Genomic DNA, 23,151 nt, shown 5'->3' on the forward strand with positions numbered 1-23,151 from the left:
TCCTCCTTTTAAGGCTGATGTTGGAGATTGGCTCTCTCTGGTCATGTGTCATTCTGCGGTAGTGTCAGAAATGACATTTTCTTCCAAATATGACCTCGAAGCGCCCCCTTGTGTGGCAATCTTTTTGTAACATTCACTTATGGGTTGTCAAATTAAGCAATATTGTCTAAATCGTGTGCATTTGTCATTAGATGCGATGCTGTAAGATATACTTTGTGTGTGTGTGTATATATATATATGTGTGTTTTGTGTGTGTATGTACAACCCCAATTCCAATGAAGTTGGGACGTTGTGTTAAACATAAATAAAAACAGAATACAATGATTTGCAAATCATGTTCAACCTATATTTAATTGAATACATTACAAAGACAAGATATTTAATGTTCAAACTGGTAAACTTTATTGTTTTTAGCAAATAATCATTAACTTAGAATTTTATGGCTACAACACTTTCCAAAAAAGCTGGGACAGGGTCATGTTTACCACTGTGTTACATCACCTTTTCATTTAACAACATTCAATAAACGTTTGGGAACTGAGGACACTAATTGTTGAAGCTTTGTAGGTGGAATTGTTTCCCATTCTTGCTTGATGTACAGCTTCAGATGTTCAACAGTCCGGGGTCTCCGTTGTTGTATTTTACGCTTCATAATGCGCCACACATTTTCAATGGGAGACGGGTCTGGACTGCTGGACGTTGTTGTAAAACGTGCAGAATGTGGTTTGGCATTGTCTTGCTGAAATAAGCAGAGGCGTCCATGAAAAAGACGTTGCTTGGATGACAGCATATGTTTCTCCTAAACCTGTAAGTACCTTTCAGCATTAATGGTGCCTTCACAGATGTGTAAATTACCCATGCCATTGGCACTAACACAGCCCCAGACCATCACAGATGCTGGCTTTTGAACTTTGCGTCCATAACAGTCCGGATAGTTCTTTTCCTCTTTGGCCTCCGCGGAGGACACGACGTCCACAATTTACAAAAACAATTTGAAATGTGGACTCGTCGGACCACAGAACACTTTTGTACTTTGCATCAGTCCATCTTAGATGAGCTCGGGCCCAGAGAAGCCGGCGGCGTTTCTGGGTGTTGTTGATAAATGGCGTTTGCTTTGCATAGTCGAGTTTCAAGTTGCACTTACGGATGTAGCACCGAACTGTATTTACTGACATTGGTTTTCTGAAGTATTCCTGAGCCCATGTGGTGATATCCTTTACACATTGATGTTGGTTTTTGATGCAGTGCCGTCTGAGGGATCGAAGGTCACGGCATTCAATGTTGGTTTTCAGCTTACATGCAGTGATTTCTCCAGATTCTCTGAACCCTTTGATGATATTATGGACCGTAGATGATGAAATCCCTAAATTCCTTGCAATTGTATGTTGAGGAACATTGTCCTTAAACTGTTGGACTATTTTCTCACACACTTGTTCACAAAGAGGTGAACCTCGCCCCATCTTTGCTTGTGAATGACTGAGCAATTCAGGGAAGCTCCTTTTATACCCAATCATGGCACCCACCTGTTCCCAATTAGTTGTTGTTCACCTGTGGGATGTTCCAAACAGGTGTTTGATGAGCATTCTTCAACTTTCTCAGCCTTTTTTGCTACCTGTCCCAGCTTTTTTGGAACATGTTGCAGCCATAAAATTCTAAGTTAATGATTATTTGCTAAAAACAATAAAGTTTGTCAGTTTGAACATTAAATATCTTGTCTTTGTAGTGTATTCAATTAAATATAGGTTAAACATGATTTGCAAATCATTGTATTCTGTTTTTATTTAACACAACGTCCCAACTTCATTGGAATTGGGGTTGTATGTATAATGAAACAAAAAAAATGTATTTACAGTTCATCACATTTTCTTGTTTATTATTTGTGTAAAGAACAGCTATGCGGTTAATCATGCTCTATTGTTTCAATCCACTTTTTTAGAGGAAACATCCAACCAACAGGACCCTGTTGATGCATTTATTCAAAATTAAGAAAAGTAATCAAAGTGTAAGAGAAGTAGAAGAGGGTGCTTGTCATCTCATGTCACAAAACATATAATGCCACAAGGACTGTAGACAAACAGTCTTGCTGTTTCTTGTTTATGTTTCGAGGCAGGCGGAAGGTGATCATGTTGCATGTCTACCGAACAACTATGGACACAAAACATATTGACAAGCTGAAGCTGTTAGCATTTTGGGGATTTGTTCAATCTGGGACTTGTTTTGAAAAACTGTGGATGCTGTTAAAAAAAAAAATAATAATAATAATCTTTTTCCCTAAATGTTTACATACATTCATTCATTCATTCATTCATTCATCTTCCGTTCCGCTTATCCTCACTATGGTCGTGGGCGTGCTGGAGCCTATCCCAGCTGTCTTCGGGCGAGAGGCGGTGTACACCCTGAACTGGTCGCCAGCCAATCAGATGTTTACATGTGGACCTAAAATAGGCTTCAGCCGCAGACATATGTAAATGATTTAAGTCGACCCCTCGCAGGGCCGAAAATGTCTAGCTAGTCGGCTCGCATATAGCCTGCAACATACACCTCCACATCTTTAACATCCATTTCCAGCTTCTTCTCCTCCATCTCTCCCTCTGCTTTTCTATAGCTCCTCCTCACTACAGGCTCAGTAGGACAGGATTTGGGCATTAGCTCAATCCCTCTATCTAGTCCCCCCTTTCCCCTCATGATTGCACACGGTTTCTGTCACCCACACAGCACGATCGTCCACTGCACAAGTCATGTAGCGCTTTCGTCGGGCCCCTGCTCGAGAGCTTATACTCCACAAGACACAAAGACATAATCAACCAGACAGTCGAGTGTGAGAGTGACGCAGCAGCGGGTTGTGGCTGAATGCAGAGATGGAGAACCAGAAGCATGATATACAGTGTGTGTGTGTGTGTGTGTGTGTGTGTGTGTGTGTGTGTGTGTATATATATATATATATATATATATATATATATTTATATTTATATATCAATTTATTTTATTATTATTTATTTATTTATTTATTTATTTTTTTCATTATTATTTCCAGTTAATCAAACTACACAGGAGCGGCAAAGCGTTCCATGATGAGGACCTTTTCCCAGACCCGTGACACGCTACTGTGTGTGCTGAGTCACAGGGTGCCACCTTCATGAAATCTTGATGAGAGCTGAGGTCTGCTGTCGCTGTAATGAGGACGACGGCCGTCACACAGCTGGCCTCTTCGCTGGGGTGAAAGCAAGATAATAATAGAGAGGGCTACAAAGGAGATGGACTTCAGGCTTCTTTCTTGGAAGAACTTTTCGGAGACACCAAAAAAAAACAAAAAACAAAACATACCGTTGACCAACAAGTACTGTATTTATGGTTACTTTTCTAATGTCTGGGAACTTCAAAACCCAAACAGTTTGGCACTAGAACAACTAATAATTTGACCAGAAAAGTGAATAATTTTGGCACTACTGTTAATAAACTTTGCAAATGTTACATAGTTTGTTTTATTCAGGCTACCATAATATTTGGAACAGAAAGCATTGTGGGTATATAACTAGCAGGAAGTATGTGCTCAAATGTTTGACACAGCACCAAAAGAGGGGGGGACCCCTCGAGTGAAGACTGTGTTTCAAGAGTAGAAAAAAAAACCCCAAAAAAAGACCAGAAAAGTACTTTGCGTTACAGTTCTTGTTCCATGGACCTAAGAACACAATTACTTAGACAGTAGAACTAATAATAATTAGACCTAAAGAGTGAAGTATTTTGGTGTTAATATTATAATGCCATGGACCTCCAGAACATAAACAGTTCAGCAGTTGATTTTCTGATAGTTTGACTGAAAAAGCAACGCATTTATAATCAGTTTTATAGTTTGGTTCAGCAAGTTGATCAGAAGATGGACTTAAGGCTTCTTTCTTGGAAGCAGTTTTTGAATGGAGACAAAAAAAAATCAGGAACTTGGACGGCGTCAGACAACAGAAGGTCTAATGGTCTTAATCAGTGACGTGGTAGCGGTAATGGCGCTACAGAACGCACAAGAAGCGGTGGCCTTCTAATGCTAATCGGCGTATTACCAGAGCCCATGTAACAGATGGATATCAACAGTTATGCTCCAAAAAGGAGCTATTCAGCACTTGTAAATAACAGCACCTACTCAAATAAAGTGACTACATTTTGTCATCAAAAGTATTTTCCGGAGTCATCAAAAGTCTTTTCCGGTGCGTAATCTCTGCTTTTTTTCACCCCAGAGGATAATGATTAATTTTATGATTTTCTTTCCATGGTGGCAACAGCATTATGGGATAGGCAGCGAACGTGGAAGCCTGCAGGTGTCATTCTAAGTCAGCAATTCAAGTTCTAAATCCTGTTTGTTCTGATAGGAATCCCAAAGCTTATAGCTAGCCATCTCCTTTGCAATGACTGACGTCGCTTATCAGAAGCGGCACACTGCTGCCGCCAGCACATTTGTCAATAGTGGGATACATTTAAAATCACACAGGGAGGGAAAACACAAACATGTATAGAGCATATACAGTACATGCTTGTATGGCTCAAGATGTGTCACCAGTAAATGAGTAAATGCTCTACGAAAGGGAACGCTACTGCACCCATTCGCCACCACAGCCTACGATAGTTTGATGTGAATGAAAATGAATCCAAATCAAGTCAATTGCAAGCATTTGTCTTTGAAGTTAGCAGACGTGAAGCTGGTGGATGAGAGAATTTGTGTTGACGAGATAGAAAGTGGTCTTCGCTATCGATATGAAAACAAACCCTATTGTAAGACCGCAGTTCTACCCTCCAGTAAGGAATGCTCAATAGGGTTGGGCATCGAGAATCGAGAACCAATTGGAACCGGGACTAACGTTCCGGTTCTCCCGGAATCGTTCAAATTTAAAAAGTTCCCAGTTTCGATGCCTAGTCCGCCAGCCCCGAAGAAGAAGCGGCGAAAAGCAATGAAGAAGAATGCGCACGAAGACGTGCTTGTGCCCAACGGCGGCGGTGGCGAACAGAAGTGTGTCTTAACTTTGTTAAAATTAAGCTGCCTCAGTGGAACACTTGGAATATGATTATATTTTGCAAAGGAGGCTTTCTCAATGTATACCGTCTGACGCGCTCCGAGCCTCAGCCTACACCGCGCGGAGCTTCAGTGAAGTCAACTCTTAGTCAATTGGGAGAGTGAAACAATAAAATATGTCTATGCCAATATTGAGACAGCTAACAACGTAAACGGTTGATTGCACTTTCGCACTGAGGGATTTTAGCATTTATTTTAGTCTTCACCGTAGCAACTTTACATCACAAAGAACTGGGACAAAATTCACATAAACATTGTCTTACAGTATCACAAACACTAAACTTGTCCCTCATCGGTGGGTAAAGAAAAGAATGAACGTTTTATAGTATTTGGTTCCATTCGTTAAAAAAAATATATTAATAATCACTGGTGCCGTGTAAAGTTAACTATTCGTGCCAAAATGCTGAGTTCCGGTGCGTACCCTTCAAAATAAAAGCTAAAAAAAACAGGAAGTCAAGTTAAAACTTGCACATATAAACTGTTTGCCGTGATAAAACAGTCCAAAATAACGATTTTAACAATGCTATATTTAATTTTTAGCTGAAGCATTAATTAATAAATATTAAGTAAATTGAGTTAGTTCCACATACATTGCCTTTTAGTTCATAGGTTTGATTTTGATACTGGTTATAAAGAACCCCGAGTCAAATGTTCATTTTAGTCTATGCTGTGGGCTGCTAAGAAAATGGATGTTCAAATTTTGTCCACCCTTTATTTAAACCATGCAAACTTTTTGGACCCAGCCCCTAAAAGAATCTGAATCGAGAATCGTTTGAAATCTGAATCAAAATAAGGAAACAGAATTGGGACCGGAATTGTTCAAATTCAAACGATGCCCAACCCTAATGCTCAAGCTTGATGGGTTTGGCTGTACAAATACAAATAATTTGACGTGAACAGTGAGGTGTTTAGGAATTACTAGCATCCATTTTCTGGAGAGCTTATCCATATATATGTAATGTAGTATAATGTATGGGACCTTCAAAGGCCCAACTGTTTGGTACTACAACTATTATTAATTTGACCTGAATAGTAAAGTATTATTGCATTTCTATTATAGTACTATGGATAAAGAAAAATGTTTCAGTGGTAAAACTAGTAATAATTTGGCCCAAAAAGTGAAGTACATTGTCGTTACTCTTATGATATTGTGGACCTTCAAAACTGGAAAGGTTTGGCATTCCAACCTAAAAAATCTCACCTGACAAGTGAAATACTTTAGCGTGACTATTGTCGTAACATGGTCCTTCAGAACTCGATTGGTTCAGCAGGAGAAAAACTATTCATTTGACCCTCCAAGGTGAATCATTTTGGTGTTACTACGTTAGCTTCAAAACCCAAAATACTTTGACACTAGAAGTACTACTAATTACAATGGCCTGAAGAGTGAATTTGTTTGGGCATTACAGTTATCAGTCTGTGAACTTTCAAATCCTAAACCATTAAATTTGGCACGATGAGTAAAGTATTTTTACATTACTAATATACAGTTGCAGGCTAAATCATGGATCATAGAAAGTCCAGTTTTCCAGAAGAATTACTAATAATTTCATCCAAAAAGTGAAGTACTTTCCCGTTACTGCTATAGTACCGTGAAAAAAAACTCAGTTTTGCAGTAGGTGTAATAAAAGAAGTGAGGTATTTAGGTATTAGTATTGTGGACCTTTGAAACATAAATGACTCTGCACTTGAACTACTAAGAATTAGATGTGAAAAGTGTACAATTTTAGCATTACTAACATAATAACAAGGACCTTTGGAACTCAAATGGTTCAGCTGTAGAGCTAATAACTTAAACTGACGAGTGAAGTATATATTTTATAGTACCATGGAGCTTCTGATCGCCAATGATTTGGCAGTAGAAGAATGTCTTGAAACGGCTTGGCAGTAGAACTACGAATAATTTGACAGTGACAGTTGAGTTATAGTTCTTAAATATTGGGTAAACCCTTGACATTCTTTTATTTTCTGTCATATTTCTTAAAAAAATAAAACATTTAAAAAAAGTAAATCATTGCTTCATGACTCCCTCGGTGCCGGTTTTCTCCGTCCTACTGTACGTGGCAGATTTATGAGAGGACAGTCACCCCTAAGCAGTAGCTGGGACCATTGATTGGATGTATTAATTCTATCAGCAATGAAGGCCCAGTCCGAAGGGGGCTGTTTACCTCCACCGTTACTGAGCATTGCAGCAGCATAAGCTTTGATAGCCCACTAAATGCATTAATGATCCCAAGACAAGCATTACTCTGTATTAAACCTGAGTGAAAGCCAGCAGACATCATGCATATTGTATGGTTACTTTATTGCAAATACTGTGCCGTCAACTTTTACCATGAGTAGAGAAGTCGTTACTAAAGCCGAAACTTGTTTTACAGCGTATTTTTTTTCTCCTCCTTAATGACTTGTTGCAGTGGGAATGCATTATTATTTTCATATTCTCAATTCGGATTGTCAAATGTCCTTTTTTGAACAAAGGCTTTGATTGTGACAGGCTTTGGCGATGCTTCCTCACGCTTGTCAGCCAATATCTCGTCTCCTGTCTGATTAGTACTTCCAGCTGTCTCGTACTTGTCAGCCCCGTCGTGCTTACCATGTCCAGTCCTGCCAGCCTTTACGTCCTACTCACCGGTGCCTTATCGTTTCATCGTCATCATTCACCTGACTTGCTGCCACAATCTTATATGAAAAAGGTTGTAATGTTATGAGAATAAAATAGCAGAATGAGAAAAAAGTTGGAATTTTCTTATAACATGCCTAGATTTGTGAGTGCTCCAACTTGTGAGATTTTCGAATCGGTCGATTTTCTTCTTGTTGGCTAGTTAGTTACGGTGCTTCCCCGGTGTGCAAAGTATGACCACATACAACCTGCTCTGTTCTGTAATCCTGCCCACCGAGCATTTACATTATCAGGAGTACTGTAATATTTGTTGCATTAATTTAACCTTTTTTTCTCACCTAAAATTAGTTGGGTAAAATTACTGTTTTTTTTTTTACTTGTGTAGCTCCATAATTAGTTGGTTAATTCATTTACTAAATAATAAAATGAAAAATATGATTTTATCACCTTTACATACTGTATGAGTCATCCAATTTATGAGTTTGTTTTTTTTGCTTTTGATTGTCAGTCATCCAGGTCATGGTAATCCGCAATGGTTGAATGCAGGCAACTATTTCGGGGGGGGTTTGTTTTTCTGAAAATGTTAAAAATTGACTTGGGCAATATTCTATGAGCCTAACGACATGAACAACTAATTTCTCAGAATTGTAGACTCAATTATTATTATAGAATAGTATTCCCAGTCATTGTTTGTCTTTATTCTGTCGTAGAAACACAGCCCATTTTTTGGTATTTCAACCACACAATTATCTGACCTTCCATCTTTAAACTTGAGTAAATTGTGAGAAACCAACAGCGAATGAGCACATATACCAGGCAGTGCACACTACATTACGTACTGTTGGCCCAAGGGTTTCTATCTCACCCTTCATATAAAACAGCAGTGTGCTACCGCTAAGAGCTTTAATTCAACTGACTGGAGGCTTAACTGAGCAAATGAGGCAGCTCAATGAAGGCGTATGGAATTATAGATTTTCCGGAGGCCTGAGAGCAGCAGTAGCACCTTGTGCAGCTAGAGAGAGTTTTGGCTCAAAAGTTCCAACCAGTAGCTCATTTGAAAATGTACAAAAATTGTTGTGAGTCATTACAGAGCTCATTAGCCTTAAAATGAGTCATTCCACATTTACAAACATTGTCAACACAGTTATGACTCATCATATAATCGTCATTGTATTTTTAACTCATATTACTTGTTTTTTGATTAAACAATGTATGTTTTTGTTTTGGACGGAACGGTGCTATAGTGGTTAGCACATCTTCCTCACAGTTCTGAGGTTCAGGATTTGAATCTCTGCCTTTCTTTATGGACTTGCTGTTTATGGTCTGTCTGTGTATGCATGGGTTTTCTCCAGGTACTCCGGCTTCCTCTCACATTCCGAAAAACATGCGTGTTGTTAGCTTAATTGAAGACTCAATATTTTCCATAGGTGTGAGTGTGAATGCTTGTTTGTTTATGTCCCCTTCAATTGAATGCCAACCAGTTCACGGTGTATGCCAGCTCGGATAGGCTCCAGCTCACTCCCAATTCTAAGACAAGCACTACAGAAAATGGATGCATGGATGTTTTTGTTGTGTCTTTCAAACCTCGTTATCTTCAGTCGCAGTCTTTAAGGTCAATGTAAAGAATTCAGAAACAAAGCTCTGCCGTATCCTTGTTTGCACTGAACAGCAGAGTACACTGCAGTGCAGCATCCACTGACTGGATTTGAAAACTAAAAAAGACATTTCTAACATTTTTCGGAATGTTCACGCTTCACTAAATACCACATTTAGGCAATATGCTAGAATTCATATTTTCTAATGCATTTTTCATAATGTTGATGTCTGGAATGTTTTTCGATGATTATACTGACCTCATTGATACATTTTTCTTCTGATCAGGACAGACAAGTTACTCCGATTCGTTGCTCTTTGTGGAAAGTGAAAGGTCAGCAAGAAAGTGTACTTTGTTATGGAATGAGCAGCCTGCATTTTTTGCTGTTGCTCTCTCGCAACTCTTTAATGGCGGATCGTGCTCTCACCTTTCCTTTGTATGATACATGACAATGATCTTGTCAAAACAAAAATGTTTTTTAGGAGGTTTCTTTGTCGTACGATTCCCATCACAGGAACCTGCGAAATTGTAATATTGCCATAAAACGCTGCTACATTCCTTAGTTCTCCTACATGGTGAAGCAGCATGTGGTTTATTATCCGAGGTTACTTGTTAACACTCTGCTCCAAGAAACTAAACAATTCTATGTTTGTAGAGTTCTACGTTTTTCGTGTTTTAAACGTACTGCTGGAATTAAGTGTTGTGTGACTGTCGGGCAACGTGTTTAATATTTAGCACGTCTGCCTCACAGTCGAGTGATGCTAGCCTAACGCTAAAGAGGGCAAGTGGTGTAGAAAACGATAGATTTCTGCGTATAAAGAAAAGCCAGAGAAGAAGCTGTTTTGTTGAAGATTTGAGTTGTGCGGTGTTATTTTGCTTGAAATTCCAATTTGCACCACGTTTAGGATGTTGGAGTTTGGAGGTTCTTCCTATTCTGCTAGATTCCCAACCCACTCAAACCCTCCAAGTAAAACATCACACATTAAACGTGTTGATGAAAGAGCCTCAATTAAATTACACAGTTCATTCACATCATTAATAACATGACACCTAATTTCCGTGTGTGCGACTAATACTGCAGTTTCTTGACAAGCAAGCACTAGAACCGTCCAGTCAGAAAGCGGTGAATAAACTCTATGCTCCTCTCTTCAGCAATGTGTGCATTTGTTAGCAGCTTGGATATAACAGACGTTCATTTATTTTTGAAACTCCCACACTCAGGCTTTGAGGGAGATGGAACAAACCAAACCCATCGGTAATGGCTGTTAAGGACCATCATGCATTGCTCTCGGGCACATAAATAGGCCGCTATGTTGGAGAGTGAGCAGTAACTAGCTTTAGAGCGAGCTGCCTCCATCACGCGGGCGCCCCGCGGAGACGGCTGAGATCATAGCACGGCGACGGCCTCCTCTGTCATGCGCCTGAACAAAAAGTCAACCGACTCCACCGAGGCGTCTTTTGTCCGTGTGACATTTCAAAGGTGAATCCAAAGATTTCCGGTGGATGTGATTCATGTCTTGAGGATGTTTTTGTTCTGGTTCAGAGGTGCTCCTGTCAGGGTACAAGTGCGTTTGACACTGACGCGTTTGACTCTGAAATCTATCCGCACATGCAGAGTGTGCCCCATGGCTCAGCATTAGCAAACTTTAGTTACTTTGCTCTATTATGGGAAGGAAGAACATACGTATAGCTCAGGAGAGGAGCTCAAAACCGCAACCCTCACAAGCATAACACCCTCCCTGTTTTTCTACAAAGACGTATCCGACGCTAGTTATTATTTACGACGCGTACATTTATGGAATCATTTCAGCGAAGGAAGGTTACTCTCTTCCTCAAGGTGAAAATGGATACATTTAGCACTTAATGAATAAGGCCCGGGCCTCTCCCCCATATATCAGCATGTTATTAAGACATTTTAAAATCCTATTATGGTGTTTCTCCTTGAACATGCCATGCTTTTATTGGACTGGCCTGTCTTTAAATCTGACCTTTTTCTCAGCCCTGCTAACAGGATGACAATCTGACAAAATATACATGAAAGGAACAAAATCTTTTCATATGGTTTTAACTGGGATTCTTGATTCAGAATTATGAGGGTCTATGCATAAATACAGTATATATATATATATATATATATATATATATATATATATAGTAGCTGTGATGATGACAAAGCCTGGTAGTAGACGCCTTTAGTATAGCAAATTTCAATCTGTTATTTCACAGCCATCACAGTAATGTTTTAAAATGTTTAAGCCGACTTACAATAATGCCCATGTCAACAATGCACGTCCGTAGTAATGACTTACTATTACGGACACTTAGGAGCTCTATGTTTCTCTCTGCTTGTAATAAGCGGTAACAAGGTAAAATGATGTGTTTACACACAGCTCACAATGACAACAAAGCATTTGCTTTGTTTTTCATGAAAATGTGCAAATGGCTAAATGAATCATGCATTTTCAACTGTTTGTATCCCTGAAATCACATATGTTGGGGGCAGTCGTTTGCATTTTTTTTGTTACTCACTTCACAATGTTAGCAAAGCTACTGTATATGGAACATATTTTTCTAGTATAGAAATCGAGGAAATGCTAGCTAGCAACATGGAACACGTAACATCATTCTTATTACGAGAAGCCAGACTCAGTAGCCAAGTTATCTAAATAATTGACAGTAAGTTTGCGTTTGACATTACTACAGTACAGTTCTACATTTCAAAAGTCTACTTCCCCCCCACCCCACCCAGGAGTTTTGTCAGTACTTGAGAGTTCAAACACAAAAGCAGACATTAATTTTTTTGTGAATTCGGTAAAATGAATAACTTTTGACTTCTGGTTTCCATGTAAAACCTAATATTTTTTTAGGTTATTCTAAGTTAACAAAGTTTAACGAGGTTAAACTTGAAAAACTCAGGGGGAAAAAGAAGTAGTAATCACAAAACAAGACTACTCCAAGAAGTCCAAAATGTTCACTTAACTATAAAATTAGACTGAAATGGAAAGTATAATGCTCTGTGAATAGTGAAAAGTTAATAACAGGTGCATGGACTAGAACTACCCTTAATACTAACCCTTCAAAAGCAGAGACAAGCCAGATTGATTGCAGTCTTCTTTGTTGCTGCTATCCTCAAGATCCTGTCGACGAGACTCAATTGATTGTGACCTACATCGGCGAAGGTTTCCTCGTTTTCCTTGGACCTCATCACTAACGACCATCTCACTGATGAGTTTCAGGACATCATCTCTCTTGAATTCGGCTTTGAACTCATCACGTCCACTTTTACCGGAGTCTTTCTTTACACAAGTATCTTTACTTCGACTTCGTACCGTGTCAGTAGTTTTGCCACCTCTGGTAACAGTTGAAAGTTTTACCTGTGTTGAACTTGAACAACAAACAACAATGAAACATAAGACGGGTGAACATTTGAGAGGCCAACAGTTTGACACAAAGGCCATGGCGACCGACGGAGGAGTCTAATCCCGCCATTCTTATCAGGGTCTAGTGGATTAGAGTGAGCCTCCTCACCATAGAATCCTTCCCAGCCAGACAGACAGTCTCAGGCGATCGATAGGACCAAATTGATCTTCCTCTCACTCGTCCTGATGTGGGATTCACCTTTATTAGGGCTGCCTCTTCTCTTTCCCACTCAATCGCCCCTTCAACCTCTCACAAGACCGCCTACCAGGCTCTTCAAGCAGCTTTGGCAGACAACAAATAGTCTCAGATACTTTGGTCTGTATTTCAAAAACGTTATTAATATGGAGGACAGGATGTTAACACCGATGGATTGAACAAACAGCCCTAACCTCGTTTTTCTTGTCTCCTCCTTACAGATGACTCGTCCCATCCAGGTGAAACCGGCTGACAGCGAGAGCCGTGGAGGTAACTGCATTTTTTTTATTTTTTTTTTTTATTTTTTATTTTTTTTACATCAGCTAAGGAGGTTTTCATTGCTGTTGGTTTGTTTGGTTGAACAGAATTAGGGAAGAAATGCATGCGTTCATGAATTTAAGTTAGTTTTACTGCATGCTGGAAACAAGTTCCCTGTGCAGTGTTCATGATCTGGCGATATTTGAAAATGGCAAATAGCATTCCAGAAGATTCTGACGTGACCGCGCCACAATTTTGTGTGTTCATGTTGCAGGGAGCTCGGCAACTTATTTGTTCTGCCTCGATTCTTGCTGTTTCTCAGTATTTCGTTATGCTAGTCCATTTTATTTTGTTGTAAAATCCACTTCCACTTGGCGCAAAGAGCAATATACCAGCAGTATCGTTGAATATTATTCCAAAATGTGTTTCTACAAATAAAGGCCGTAGCTGAGTGAATTAACGCGCCTGGATATGATTTGTGGAAATATGTTAATTTAAAGACATGCCAGAGGAGGGTGTTTACACTGCGGTGCCAAATTAGAATTGTTCGGCCTTGGCGGAGATCTACTGTTTGACATTAAAGTCTATGGCCCATTTTCCCCATCTGCAGCATCTGCGATAATACCTTTAATGCTTTCCCTCTGATCTAGTGTACTCTCAATATACTAATTTAGTGTATGTTTTTAATCCGATTTCAAGTCTGTTTATTATACCTCAATCCCTATCTACCAAATTGAAGAGACAAAAACAGGCATCAACATCCATATTTAACACAAGCCAAAATGGAATCCATGTCCTCTTTCTTTGGCTGCTTGTTACATGTATTTATAACACAAAATGTACCCTTTTCTTTTTAAGGATTTGTAGCTCGTTAAAATCTACAGGGATTCACTCAATTCTCATCCGGTTCTTTCCTGCAATGAGATCGTAAAGAATTAAAGACTGTCTTATTGCAGCGATGTAAAGCTGCAATGGGGTTTCCTGTTACCCAGCCCTCTATTCCTGTTCCCTATGCCAAGTGCAATATCATCACTGTGTTGTGAATTAGATGGTGATTAAGCTCAACAGTGGCCTTATGGCCGTGCAAGGTGCCCAGTTAAAACCCTTGCGCCACTCAGGTTTTGTGTGTGCCTTCGCAACATGAGCGTAAACAGCGCAGAGGGAGGAGGACTTGGAGGGGGAAGCGCGTACAGCTTGGCAAACAATCAATAAATTTGCAGGGCGCTCGCCAGGATCCTCATTACTTGGGCTTAATTCTGTCGCCTTTGAACGCTCCTGTTTTTAGAGGAATGTATTTACTCCCAGGCGCGCATATATGTTAATGGGATGAGAAGGCGTCCTTGAAGAAGTCGAGAAACATTCCTGTTTTGTTTTTTCCCCCCGCATACATCTCTCGAACAGAGCAGCTGCTTGTGTTGTTTTAAAAAAATTAACAGTGTTTTGCGGCTCTAAGAGAGAAAGAGAGAGAGGTTTGTATGTGAAAAAAAAGGCGGGATAGAAATGCACAAGCGATGCCAAGTGTATACAGCTGCTTCGCTGCACTTCTGAGGCTTTACCTCAAAACCTCTGCCGATTTGGTGTGAATTAGGATGGCTGGGCACTTGGCTGCCTGTCAAAGACGACTTCAAAGGACAGGACAACCCGGTTGAGAGTTGCTGGAAAGGCCAATAAAGCTCACAGAGAAACTGCCTCCATTGGTTCCTCGCTTCCTTACCTTCACTCACCGTGTAATAGGAGTGATTATACAAGCCAAAGATTGATGTCCCCTATAGCTCCATCAATTTAGCCATTGTGCTGCTCTGTGTCCACATTAACAATGACACTCAGCTGCCTCTTTACTTGCTTGCGAGTGACCACTTTGAGAGTTCCCACGACGCGCCGGTCAGTCAGCGCATTGTCCACTTACTGGCCGGCCTGAAGACCCCACTGAGGAAGGAATGAGCGCCGGGGGCAGACCTGAGGGTTGCACATCATCTTAAATGAGCAAGTCAGAGTAGTGCCGCAGGGGCCATCAACTCTGAGCTATCTTATTTCTAACGCTAACGAGCCACTAACCGCCGAAATGGCCAAAATCCTGGCTTGGACACTTCCCGACATTGTAGAGGGTACAGTTGGAAAGTTCACCCCTAAAAATGCGGGAGTGGAATTGGAAAGCTACTTTTGTATGGCCTTTCTTTTCCAAGTTATTTCCAACAGTAAAGAGCTGTGGACCGCTGAAATGGACCTGGCTTGGACACTTACCAATATTGTAGAACGATGTGGGTGCAAGACTTTGAAAGCTCACGCCTACAAATGTGGGGGTGAAAATGTTAATTTCTCTTGCATGGCAGTTCGATGTTTTCCAAAAGTAAGGATCCATGGCAATCAATGGGCAGCAGTGTGTCAAGCCTAGACACACAAACCTGACAGCACTACTAGAGAAAAGGAATCGTAGAGAATCTCCCGTTGTGATACAGTATGATCATGATAGTTTGCCAATGATGCCGATATCACATTAAGTATAGGAGATCACTCCCGGTCATCATATTTAATGAATTTGGGGGTCTTAAATATGATTGAAATGAGTGTTAGATGTGGCTTCCTTAAACAAGTTATCCTGCAGTAGCTCATGCTTATGTTAAGACTGCCCATACTCCTCATGGCCTACTTTTGGATGCCTTAGCTTTGCTGCTCAAAAAGGTGTAAATGTATGGGGTTTTTTTTTTTCATAATGGGAGAGTCCTTCATAGGGGGTCATGAGGCAAGAAATGACCTGCAGAAACCGATCCTTGTAGGATATTTTGTGTCATTTGATCCTATTTGCTTTCAGTAAGCAGCATCTTCTGACACTAACTAAGGAAGTGCTGGAAGAATTAATTAACTCCAATGTGGCACTTGAGGGAGAGACACCAGGGATAGACCCGGTCTGCCTTGCTCTCTTAGGGCCACTCTTCTCGTCCAGTAAGGGGCAACCTATTCATCAGTGCATCACGTTATTCTAATTATTGCCTTAATCTCATTAAAGGGAGGAAAGTTTAGATCACCTTCATTAGGGAAGACCTTTTCACTGTGGTTTTATACCTGCTGGGCCTCAGCTCCTCCAGGATGTCTCAGCAGCCAAAGACAGCACTTGTCTCAGTGTTTCCCTGCTTAACGATGCTTTTAAAACTTAAATGGCCTGTCGTCAGGCATCAAACAGAACAAACAATGTGTGCTTAGGATGAAAGCAAAATTCTTCTAACAAAGTCCTCTTAATATTTCATCCCCCCCAAGACATTTAATTCAAACAGTTGTTCTCATTCATGGGCTTCCCCTTAATCTGACACCCAAAAAAATAAATAAAAATACAAACAAACTGGTGAACCTCATAGTGCTACACAGAAGCCTCAGAGTGCTCTGTCTCCTACAAAATCAAAGGGAAACTATACGCTAGAGTAAATTCATCCAAACACTCTGTCAGCCCTTGCTGCTGTTTAACAAAGACACACTGTGAAATTAATATTAATAGCAATCACCAACCTAATCTAGCAGAACAGCAGATGTTTCAGATTGAGCCGCCGTGGTTTGAAACGCCTCCGTCACCGATGATGCGGACCTTTGAGGGGCGCTGTTGTTGTGTGGTAGGGGTGGGGTGCGGTGGGGGTGGTGCTGCACGGAGGCAACAGGATGGACATGAGCTAGATTGATTTTCCATCACACACGGCACTGACAACTGGCACTGACTGCTGCTGCTGATATTTCAGTTTTGAAGGGCTGTTCAGATGGCTCTGCGTCCTCACACTGGAGAAATCAGCTTCAGCCGCTTTGAATTCCCCCTCAACGTTTTGCTCTCTACCATCACTATCACACTGTCCTTGCATTTAGTACTTTTGATTAGATTTTGTTTTCACAGCTTGTTTCCAGCTAATCTCTCTCATATTACAAATAAAAATGAGATCACGTTTTGTAATCAGAATGTATGACCGATAATGGTGACCCTAGTCAGAAAAACTCCAGTGCAGCGCATAAGAACCCAGCAGTGTTTGTCACGCCTACTTTAAATTGAACACGCCGTAAAAGGGCACATTAAAACTTGTCATGCATTCCAAACAGTCCCACTTCCTGAAAGTTTGAAGAGCAATTAAGATTTGTGAAAGGGAAAAAGCTTACGAGTACATTTGAGCATGGTTAGCTTGGCCATCGTGTGTTGAATAACGTGAGACAGTAGTTCGGTTTCTTACTTTAACAGTGAAAATATACTTTAGGTTGGAGAAAATCAGAAAACGGGCCAGGAGGACTGCAGGTCCAGGTGTTTGTCATATTTACTTCATGTACAAAATCATGTGTCAGCATTTTGGTAAAGGAAACTGGCTGGAAATTAACCTTACTTTTTTTTTCTGTGTGGGAGAGCGGAGCACTGTTAGAAAACCCACACAGGCAGTGGGAGAAGCTGCAATCCACACACAGGAAGGCCCAAGAATTCAGAGTGGTCCAACATGGAAGCGAACTGTGTTGTTACTGATCTGGAACGTCATGAGTTGGATCTCTTCAAGACTTATGGTTGTTCGAACAAAGAACATTTTGTATGTCTTCGTAAGACTGCTGACCAAGCACTGTCAAAGCTTCCACCATAATCAGCTGAAAAAAAGGCCTAATAAATAACATGTAGCCACATAACACAAGTTACGCCATGTCCTCAAAAATACAAAACAAATAAATACAAATAAAATGTGACCGATCGAGTCCTAGAAAAAAGCATGTATTGACTTTTGACCACAGTTCAGCTGGCCTGAAAATCCTTCAGGATTCTATACTTTAACAGAAAAAAATTAATTGAGGGTATATAAGAAAAAATAAATACATAATGCTAGTGATTTGACCAAGACTAATTTCTTGGGCCAGGTGTCCTCAATGAATGATTGTCCCTGAAAGTCTGAATAATTGTGTTAAAAAATGTAGCCGGTAGCGCACTGAACAGGAACATGATTGACTCACTGATATGACGTCGACCATCTTGAAATGTATTTATGTAAAATGATTAGGTTTGTTTGCCTTGTCATTTGGAAATGAAGTTTGGAGGGAATCAAAGACTGGCTTAGTCCAGACATGGAATGTGTACAGTTGTTAGCGAACTGATCGGACCTCAGCTACCTTTACCCATATTTCTCGGATGTCAGGTCGGATGCCTCAAGAGTCTTTTCGATAAAGGATGGTCCTTAAAGGTGCCATATTTTACCAAACCAACCTTTTCTAGTATTCAATATGTAATATTGGCTCTTTGGTGCCTCAGTAAACGTGAAATATGAATTAAAATCATCAACGTATTCCTGAGTTCCAGACAGTTTTGTGGCGAGAGGCCTGAAATAAAAATCATTCGAATTTCTCGAGCTTATCTACGTGACTAGTGAGGAACTCCATCTACCTCTCCGCTCCTGAGCCAGTCACCATAAAAAAACACGTGTGCTCTCACAAGTGGGTCTTCTACACTGAGGCGACCAATCAGAGGAAAGGGGGCGGTCTTATCCAAATATGGACAAAGCGGATACAAAACTGGGTCAAACAGAAGTAGCTGTCAGAGTGGCCTTTTCTGGACACTGACAAAATCATTTTTTTTAATGAAATTGAGACTTTTTTGCAAAATCCATGTTAGAGAGTCACTCTATGGAGGTCTAGAGAACATTGTTGGAGAATTGTCAGTGGTAGCACACTTTAAATAATCTGCAGGTTCATTTGTTCTTCCTCAGCTCTAATGAGTCTGAAATCCTTACGTTTCTTCATTTTGACATTGGAAAAAAATAGGTCATCTAAGCCTTGCGAGGTCCAGACAAAACAAAATGCACAGTAACTAGTAACCTGACGTTGAACCTCAGCTACCTCTCCCCATCTTTCTCAGATGTTGGGTCATATGTTCTTAAGAGTCTTAGGGATAGAACGGAGCAGACTTTACAGTCTGGTGAAAAGTGTTAGAAAATTGTGGCACACTACAAGAACTAAAGGTACTTTTTTGATCGTTGAACTCAGCTTCTTTGGCTGTCTTTTGTGTGAAATGATTAGGCCTCTTTTTGAAGGCATGCAAAATGTAGCTTGTGACATGACTTTGAACCTCAGTCACCTTTTCCTACAAATGTTGGATCAGATTCCTTAGGAATTACTGTTTGAACACATAATGATGGCCCTTGACAGTCTGAAAAAATAAAAATTGCCACTACTCGTGTGCTGTCTGTACTGTGGAGTTTGAAGGGGATCTGAGTTTATCCTCATCCCGACAAGAAACACCCTGAGTGAACCGCAGCTACATTTCTCCTCCACCTTGCTCATATTTAATTCAAAACAATCAAGATTTGAGCCCAAGGATGGTTCAATAAAGAAAGAAGGAACATGTTCTCTGTCAGCCCAGGCTCAGTTGGTGGTGCAGCAGACTTGCTGAGCACAGCCGGAGCCACAGCCCACTGAGGTGGCCTGGATTAGAAATAGGCGCTGGCATTACTGTGGCAGGCCTTCCACCCACTCAACTGCCCACACAGACAGGAGAAACAGGCAAAAATACTGTAGCTCTCGCATGCAAACAAGCACATGCCCAGTGGGGGGGTCGCATAACATGTTAATAGGAACCCGTGTGCTGACGGAAATGTATTTGAAGAAAAATGTATTGTGCATAATAGGGACAAGTGTCTGTTTTATGTGCTGTAAGATAATCAGCTGTGTTGTATTGTAATTGTATGTTTACTCCAACTGAAGGACAATTAATTTATTTTTGATTTTTTTCACGAGCTCACTGAGATGTGACGGAAGAATGAGAGGGAGAACTGGAGCGAGATCCAATAAGTTAAAATGTAGAGCGAGTTCTAGAGGGTGAAAAAAGGGAACATCTAGATTGAGAATGCGTGGGCTACATGCTCGACTGCTGTTCTGCGCTCTGTTTTTTGATGATGAATTTATCTGGGATAAAAGACAACAGAGTGGTCCATGTATTAAACATCAGTGGTGTTCTCCTTTCTTAGAGAGACAAAGCTCAGTAATGAAGCAAGCAGGAAGGCCTCTAAACTTCGCTGATCTCCCCACCGGTGGAGAGGGGGGGTAGTAAAAAAAAGAAAGATTGTTGAAAATAGACAAGATTGGTAAGAGTAGAGGGGCATAGGAAGAGAATTTGTTCTGAGACACTGAAGTTGAGAAAGATGGAGAGAAAAATTAATCAGAGAAAAGTGTGGCTGAAACACCAACCGGGAAGGGGAGGTAGGCGGAGGCAAAATGCTGAACTGTAGTTCTTCTCCCTTTGGACACAAGAAAACTAGAGATTACCAGTCTCAATGTGCTTGGTTGGGCACAAATGGAGAGATTCTAAATAACAGGGAGCATGTTCAGAGGTTGTCGGGATCAAGTTAAGCTAATCCTAACGCTAAAGCAGGCGGCGGCCACGTTGTCCAAATCCCCTCTCATACTCTCACAGAAAACAGTATTCAAACAGGACCAGAGCAGTCCAGTTCCAACGAACAGGCCCAGAACGTTCAGGTGATTTAATCCCCTTTTCCACTATGCACCTTGTCATGGTTTTACTTGTTTATTGATTCATTTGTATTGTCAAAATCAGGTACTATGGGATACTAGGCGGTACAATTTGTACTACCTGGCCCGGTTGGGGTTCCAAAAGGGCTGTATGGGTGACGTAAACCAGTGCCACAAGTATAGCATTAAGATTTGAAGCTCGATGGACAGAAATAAGAAAATAAAAATAGTTTACCCTGTCAACTCCAGCTCTGGATGGGGCATTGTTATAATCCACAATCTCCTCTTTGCATCTGTTTTCTTGCTGCTGTCAGACTTATCTCAAATAAAATGACTTTTTCAGACACTTTAATTTCCTTGTACTAATTTAAGTGGTGATATGAATACATAAAAAAAAAAAAAAAAAGCTCTTTTGGGAGGGGAGTGTACATGGAGGACCTGAAATATAACAGCCCCAGTTACACTTAATGGTTTTACTTTTTTTGTACCAGCTTGCGAACTTAATCACGCTTGTATTGCTCTCTAGCAAAAACTAACAGTTCTATTCATGTTATATTATATGTATATTTTAATATCATTGCACTTTCCTAAAAAGAAAAGATTTAGGCTTTTATTAGGGCTGCGCACAAATGGGTGGTGACTCAAATTTATATTTATCTTTTCTGTGACCTGCAATTGCCTGGCGACCAGTCCTAAATGTAAAATCAGATGGGATAGGCCCCAGATTAACCGTTACCCTAATGTGGATGAGCAGTATAGAAAATGGATGGATGGATACTGTTTTGTGTATTTGAGAAGCTTTCATATGTTGGAGAATTTACTGCTCGTCTAAACTAGTGGTGGAGCAGCCAGGACACTTCTCATGTTAGCGCAACTGCTAATGTCACGTTTCAAAGTTGTGGCCAGTACTTCTGAGTCACTTTATATCGAGACGTGATGTCGTACGGACAAGGTTGTTTTTAATGTTAAGCACGTCCTATTCATTGGCTCCCAAACATATTCAGCTCGTAAACAAATGCACATTTATCATTTTACGTTCTTACTGACCACGTTGGCTTTAAAGTAAATTGCACTTTACAACTGTAGCTGAAGTCCTGGAGGTAGTGAAAAACTTTAGCTGTAAGAGAAGTAATTTGAGTTAAAGTAAAGTTTCAAGTCTTTCATGTGTCTTTTTGAGGTGTGGGGGGGGGGGGGGGGGGGGGGGATGTTGGTGTAGATGAAGTACTGTAGATATAAAATCAGGAGAGCAGCAGACAGAGCGGCTGGGATGATGAAATCATTTCTGTAGGGATGTGCGTTGCTCCTGAGGCTAAGATTGTGCTGAGGCTGTAAGAGTTATGCAGAGTCAGTGGAAGGAGTCGCGCACGATTCGCTAATACACCGGCGAGGTGGAGATCAATTAGCCTTATCTAACAAACTACTAATGATAATGCCAACACCAAACTTGCTGACACGGCCAAGAACAACAAGAGAAAGCAGAGTGATGATGTGGTGAGTTTAGAAAGTGTTTAGGGGCAGTAGTTTGTTCTTTTTCCTTTTTTTTTTTTTTTTTTTTTTCTTGACCAAATAGAGAAACACCCAAAGTGGAACAAGGTCTGCTCAGTGATGCTGATTGACTTCTAAATTGGTGAGAGTAATGTAAATTGAATTCATTTGTTCTAGGCTGCCATTATTAACTGTACAGCCAGTGTTTTAAGCAATTTTTTTATTATAAAATAAACCCAATTAAAACTCAAATAAAATAAAATGACTTACTCTTTTAAGATGCTGTTGTTTGCAGACTTTTGTGACCTCTCTGCTAATTTCTATTCATGTTATCTTGTCATCATCCATTAAGCTTCAGCCTACATGCTCTTATCATAAGATTTGCTGGAGTCTCAAGTGATGATGGTTTGAAGCCCAAGATTTGGTGGCCTTTTTAAGCATGTTTTTATTTTTGTGTGTTTGTTTTTGTTTTTGTTTTGTTTTGTTTTCCCCAAGGGAATCAGGTGAAATATTGCTAGGCACTTCTGCCTCACAGTTGAGAGGTTCAAATCTCGGTCGGACCCTCCTGTGTGGAGTTCTCCCTCTCTGTTCTCCCTTTGCTCTTGTGGGTTTTCTCTGGGTATTCAAGCTTTGACCCACCTTCCGAAAACATGAATGCTACGTTCACTCTAAATTGTCCATAGGTGTGAACGTGAGTGTGAATGGTTGTTTGTCTATATGTGCCCTGGTGACCAGTCAAGAATATGCGCCCCTCAAAAGTCAACTTGGTTAGGCTCTAGTTCATCCATCACTCTAATCAGCATAAGCGCAAGAGAAAATTAATAGATGGATGTTTTTCCAGCTAATTTTTGTTATACACGTACAGTGGAAACTCTTTTTTTGTGATGAATACATTCCAAAAAGTCTGACTAAAACTGAATCGTATGAAAACTGAAGTAATATTTCGGAAATAATGTAAATCCAATTAAACAAAATACATTTACAGGGAATAACTATAATTTAACATACAGAAAACAATGTGAAATAAACATTAATTGGAGATTCTAAATTGCCCGTAGGTGT

General features: G+C 40.3%; 1 protein-coding gene across 5 annotated transcripts in view; it reads left to right on the forward strand.

The window, feature by feature from the left end:
* The window catches only part of celf5a (cugbp, Elav-like family member 5a), a 324,659-nt gene that overhangs the window by 167,271 nt on the left and 134,237 nt on the right, over positions 1–23,151 (forward strand). For all 5 annotated transcript variants that reach the window (XM_061778627.1, XM_061778628.1, XM_061778631.1 and 2 more), the window contains exon 4: positions 13,107–13,155. In XM_061778627.1, the coding sequence (XP_061634611.1) occupies positions 13,107–13,155 (49 nt within the window). The remainder of the gene's footprint in view (positions 1–13,106; positions 13,156–23,151) is intronic.

Source organism: Phyllopteryx taeniolatus, chromosome 7, assembly GCF_024500385.1.
Source record: "Phyllopteryx taeniolatus isolate TA_2022b chromosome 7, UOR_Ptae_1.2, whole genome shotgun sequence".
Lineage (NCBI taxonomy): Eukaryota > Metazoa > Chordata > Actinopteri > Syngnathiformes > Syngnathidae > Phyllopteryx > Phyllopteryx taeniolatus.